General features: G+C 41.6%; 1 protein-coding gene across 2 annotated transcripts; it reads right to left on the bottom strand.

The window, feature by feature from the left end:
• Positions 1-211: 211 nt before the first annotated feature.
• LOC111337909 (uncharacterized) lies at positions 212-4,245 on the bottom strand. Of its 2 annotated transcripts, none has more exons than XM_088748273.1 (4): positions 4,096-4,245; positions 2,170-2,232; positions 1,675-1,977; positions 212-834 (listed from the first exon to the last, which is right to left on the bottom strand). In XM_088748273.1, the coding sequence occupies exons 1-4, from the start codon at positions 4,243-4,245 to the stop codon at positions 694-696; spliced, it is 657 nt and encodes a 218-aa protein (XP_088604399.1). In that variant the 3' UTR covers positions 212-693. The 2 variants fall into 2 exon arrangements, with proteins under 2 accessions (XP_088604399.1, XP_088604400.1); XM_088748274.1 differs by lacking the exon at positions 4,096-4,245 and adding an exon at positions 3,483-3,545.
• Between the last annotated feature and the right edge of the window lie 1,789 nt (positions 4,246-6,034).

The following is a 6,034-nucleotide window of genomic DNA, read 5'->3' as shown; positions in this document are numbered from 1 at the left end:
TGAATGGAAAATATACCCGAATTTAGCTGTCTGGTATACTTACAAGAGCTGCGATCCAACAGGACATACACGAAGAGTTGACGTATGCGTTGCTTGCGGAACGGTCCAGCAAACCGAGTGCTTCGCCCTCTGAAGGGAGGTTTAATGGTTAATACTTGAGGGAGCCACCTTAATCACCTGTACTAAATCTGAAACTATAACTTGCACAGCCTACCTTTTTTTTCTTCAACAACATGTTGGTTTCCGCGAACGGTGACCAACCATGTTAAATCAATGGTTTAATCCAAGTCTTTCGAGAAAACACTCCCTAAGTGATACATTGTTTGACGCAACGTTAAGCCAAAAATTGGGAAAAACGAACGATACCTCATGGCAACGATCGAAGATGCTGCCACCGCGCATGCACGAGAACTTAGATGTCCAAAAGGGAACCCAGGCGACATCTTCGTGTGAAGTACCCGCAACAATGTTATGTTCTCTACATGATGGTTTCTGAAGCCCTGGCAGGATACAATTTATTCGCGTTACATTTCAGCTGCTTTCCGTTACATTACATTACGTTGCGTAAGTTGTTACCACGAGATCGCAGCTTTATCGTTGATAATCGATAAGGTTTAAAGTTTAAGTGCTAAATATAATATTTTTATAAGCGACTATACTCGGTCATCGAGCAAACAGACAAACTTTCCGTCACTACATGCGCTGAGGGTGCTGGATGCCACCACTCATATAGTTGGCTCCAGTAATCGGAATGGCCACCATAGCTTGTTGTGGAAAAGGCTGCATTTGGATCGGTACTTGTTCGTTTCCCATTTGACGATATTCATAGTATGACTAAAAAAAGAATGAAATATCCAGTTTATCAATTAAAAAACGAAGGAAAAGGGGCCGGAGGGAGAAGGGAAGGAAAATTGGATTGGAGGAAAGAAGAAAGGAACGAGGGAGGGGGGAATGAAAGGAACAGAAGAAAAGAGGAATGAACGGGAGGAACATGGGAAGGAAAGAGAGATATAGAGGGAGAAAAAAGGGAGCAAAAGAGGAAGAAATAGAGAGGAGGAATAGGATTAAACTGAAGGATAAAGAAGGAAGAAGGAAAAAGAGAGAAATTGCTGAAAGAAAGTAGGGGAAGAGTAAGGAAAGAAATGGAAAAAAGAAGAAAAGACAGAGGGAGAGAAGGGGAAAGAAACGAGAGGAGGATTGAAGGAGAAGGGTAAGGAGAGGAAGAATTAAAGGGAACAAGAAAGAAAGAATAAAAGTAGAAAAGCAAGAAGAAAAACAATGGGAATGGAGGAAAGACGAACAGAGGTGGAGGATGAAAGGAACGGAGACAGGAAATAAGAGAGGTATAAAGGGGGGTATGGGAGGAAGAGAAAAGGGAGGGAGGAGTGGATGGAGATGGAAGGGAGGGGAGAAAGGGGAGAGAAAAAGTAAGTTAGTAATACGGAGCGAAAGGGAGGAAGGGAGGGGAGGGGGGAAAAGAGGGGATGAGGGGAATGAGAAAGAGGTAAGGTGAAACGAAGGAAGGTGAAGGAAGTCGTGCAAAAACAAAAAATAACGAAGAGGAGAAGGCGTAAGGAGGGAAGAAAGAGGAAATAAGATTGGATATCCGTATGCCTTCCTATACTTCAGTGCCATATTTGAAAAGTGACTTTTTTCCTGAGTAACACAACATACCTGATTTTCCTGGGGCGACTGACGCCCAGCATCACTGCTCCGAGCCATCGCCACGGCGAGAATGATCTCAGCGATGGCAAATATGACAATCAAGGCATGTATGGCTATCATGGTGTTTTCCTGGTCTTCAAACTTGATTTTTGCGTCTTTAGTCCAAAAGTAAGGATTACCTTCTTCATAGTTGCTTTGACGATAATCATAATATTTGAACCACAATACAATTATCAGAGCCCATGAATACAATTCAACTACCACTGCACAAACCACAACAGAGGCAACACTTATTGAATAGAGCCAGTTTATCTGAAATCATGAAATTAGAGGAGATGGCAATTATATTCTGAGCCTCAAATATTTCTCACCAGTCTGAGTGCTGGACATTAACCTTTAAGTCAGTGAATACCTGTTTAATGTCACGCAAAAGTAAGACGTGATTTTAATATTTTCTCGTCACACAAATAATCTCATAACAGTTCAGTTGGTAATCATTCTCACCAGAATCGAGGAGCGTCTGGTCCTGGTCGCCACAATCAATCCCATAATTCCCGCTGGCAATACCTGTCCGAGCAAGCAGTGGAATTTTAGGTTTTAGAAATCATGTCAAACGGCAGAAAGTAGAGTTTGCAAAGTTTCCCTATACAAAACCATTACAAACTTGTTCGTACAGGTGCAGGGAAGTTTGTAAACCCCAGAGAATATTGTTGCCATAGATGTTCTCAATCCTCTTTACCTAGACCCCTGTAATCAAATGAAATGGTTTGGGATGGAGAAACCTGAATCATCAACTTATGATTAATAAATGTATTTTTATCTACAAAACGTCACACAATTATACCCCAGAATATTTAAGATCCAATTTCATTAAAGAAACGGCCTTACTTTGTGTTATTTGAGAAATACTGCGAGTATAGCTAGGTAAGAGTAAAACATGGTATTGGATAGACTTAAGTGTTAATGTGTATAATTACTATTTCTAAAGGAGGTTAATTGTGGGTAAATAAAGCTGACTTTCGGGTGACGTTCCCATTGCCGTTGCCGTCGTGGTTTTCTTAAACTTCCTATTGATTTGTTTTGCGAGTTGTGCATTGGGGTCTATACGAAACCGCAAAACCGCTAAAAAAATTCGATCAAGCCCGAAAACCGAACGCAAAACCGTCTAAACTCTGTTGTCAAAATCCTAATCGATTTGATACTGTGGTTACAAGTGGAGCTACATAGGTTCCGCGGCTATTCGAGATCAGCAGAGGCGAACAACTACTGCTCAGATCGAAGAGAAACCGGAACTACAATAAGAAAAGCCCAAAAAGCCCATCGGGTACGAAATCCGAGTACACTTCAAAATTTTTGACTTTACCGAAAACCAGATGCTGAAAACGGAAAATCTGCAAAATGCAATGAACAACAAAACCGAAAAACCGACGTTTTTGGCACAAAAACTGATCGAAAAAATAGCCAAAACCACAAAACTGCGAACCCAAATGCCCCCTATTTTGCAGAGGACACAAGAAATTTACAAAGTTTTATAACGCACGTGCACAGCCATTGTTCTGCTCATTAAATCTTTTGTTTAGTGACGTTCTCGTTGCCGTTGCCGTCCTGCTTTTCTTTAACTCCCTATTTACATTCCTTGATCGCCGCTATAGTTCATATCTTCCTTAAATTGTTTTCATAACATTTCATTAACAATGCATGAAAGAAATTTTAGTTTTTGACTCATAAAAATGCAGATTTCAGGTAACACAGTACTGGAGAGAGATAATTCAGAGTAAAAAAGGGTATAAACTGTTTAGTTGCAACGTTTTACTCACTTGTGCATATTGAAATCGTGTGATTACCTGAGCGGATATTGAACTCATTTTGGTGCGACTGAATTAAATGTATTATTTGTAAAATTCTGCCGTGCTATATATAGTCAAGCCATATCAGTTCAAAGTCCTTAGCGGAAGTCGATCATAAGGCGTTTGAAAACAGCTGCAAATTATGCTAATCGTTAATAGCAAGTTGTTTTGTAGCTTAGCAGACGTCGTGTTCCTAAAAGGAAATTTTCCTTTCTTTGGACGAAACCACCGTTGTCGATTCACGGATTCCGTGTATTTATCCTAGTTTGGATTGATCCCTTTGTTTTGCGGCCATCTAATCAGGGTATTTGTATTTGGCGGATAAACACCATACCTGGTTGTATTATCCGTCCGCTTATAAGCTAAATATTGAGCGCCATTCTCAAACTACGTTTGTCGACGAATGGCAGCTGTGAGGGTTGTGTGACATTTAGTCTCAGTGGACGTATTATTGAAACGAATAGAAGCACTAGCGAAAAATAATTGTTTAACGTCTTCGCCATGAACCTAGCTCTAATATCTACTATTTTAGCGCTCGAGAGCACAAGCATTGGCAATGAAACACTTCTTCAAGCGTACTTACGAGAGCTGCGATCCAACATGCCATGAACAAAAAGCTGATGTGTACGTAGCGTACTTCAAAATAGTCCACGATGCCGAATGCAAAGAAGATAACTGCCATTGCCAGTTGAATAATCGAAATGATTTTCAATTCTCGCCGGCTGAACGCCATGTCGCGTGGAATATTTCCGTTATGTTTAAACACGAAGGCGCGCTAGAAAAGGAGCCTTAGGTCCCACTGGACCATTTGTGAATCAACCGTCGTGTGACGTAGAACTCTTAGGGCCTGATTACATGAGCCGGGCTGGTGTCAGTTTGCCGGGGTCACGGCACGTTTGACAAACGCAACAAAAATCAATCTCGCGATTACATGACAACCGGGCCGGCCCGGTAAGCCGAGATCCCGGTATCGCGGTGCTGGGATCCCGGCTAAACGGGCTGAAATTTTCCCATTTAATCGCGTTTAGCCGGGTCAGCCCGGCTCATTAAGCCATCAAGAGTTCAGCAGGTAATATAATGCTCATGCGCAATGGTCTCAATTTCATGCAAACATGGCGGCCACGAAATTTAAGTGGACGATTTTGGAATGGTGGACGACCTTCTTCGCGCGCTCAGTGAATTCAAAGCTAATATGGAGTATCGCAACGTGGACTTCAATGCTGATAAAAACAAGCAATATGAAGCAGTGAGAAACACGATAGCGAGAAAGTATTCTTCTGGCGATGTTGACTTGTTTGGGCCAGAAGGAACTACTGCCATTCCCGAAGATGTTGAGGAGTCTCAGAGGAAAGAGTTGGTGGAAAAAGTCAAGTCAGAGAAAGCGCTGGTCAAGAAAGGTTATTCCAGGGTGATGGAAAAGATAAAAGAATTGCGGCAAAAAGTTAGTAATGCTGTGACAATGGGATCTAGAAGTGGTTCTGGAAAGTTGGTAATAGAGTTCTATGATGTAATGGTAAAGATATATACTGGGGAGGATCAAAAAATTAAAGCTCGCTCCGGTCTCCCGCGGTTTATCACCCCAGTCATCAACCGGGCTGGCTCGCCTCATGTAATACCGGGCTGAATGTCATCTCGGCACACCAAAGCAGCCCGGCTAACCGGGCCAGCCCGGCTCATGTAGTCAGTCCCTTAGAGTCAAGTCAGCTTGAGCTACAGCTACTCCAAAACAGTGAACAGCGGGTGCATTCCTCAAAATTGTTTTATTTCTTCATCACAATACAAGAATTTTTGAGATTTGTATTTTCTTTCCTTAATGGAAACTGTCTTTACTTGTGGCGGTAAATTTGAGATCGAAGTAGGTGGTTCGCAGGTTACCTCATGCCACCATGCTGGTGGAAGTAAACAATAGATATCTCATCAGCTCCTTTTGTTCGTCTACCAGCATTTAAATTTGACCCGCACACGTCAACGGTGAGTGACAAATGAGCCTAGGTCTTTCCAGGGAAGACTTCCTTATAGATAGCGCGCCTTCGTGTTTAAACCGAAATACGTTTTGAAACCGAAGGAACACAGTAACGTCGCCTGCCCAACCAAATTAACTAATTAATAGATGCAGGAGACTGGACCTACGGTTGACTTCCTCGTCGCGTTAGTGAATGATAATTTAAGTATTAAAAATGTCATGCATGTTATCTTCGCATAAATAGTCTGATAACATATCAGTTCGTCATCAATCTCATCAGAATCGAGGAGGGTCTAGACCTGATCTCCAGAATCATGTAATCCCATAATGCCCGCGGGAATACCTATCCAAGTAAGAAATAACATTTAGGTTTTAGAAATCATATCAAATGGTCGAACAGACAAAAAATCTTATCTCCATATCTACAGAACATAAATGGGAGATTTAAACGGTAAAATGCTCTTTCTTCGAAGAATAGAATTTTCCTTAGTTTTCATGATACACCCATCACACCTATTAAGATATTTATAAAAGGAAAAGTTTTGTTTTTAATCTCGCG

Source organism: Stylophora pistillata, chromosome 2 (assembly GCF_964205215.1).
Source record: "Stylophora pistillata chromosome 2, jaStyPist1.2, whole genome shotgun sequence".
NCBI classification, from domain to species: Eukaryota; Metazoa; Cnidaria; class Anthozoa; order Scleractinia; family Pocilloporidae; genus Stylophora; species Stylophora pistillata.
The sequence above is the reverse complement of the archived record's forward strand: the minus strand, read 5'-3'. Positions and strand labels throughout refer to the sequence as shown.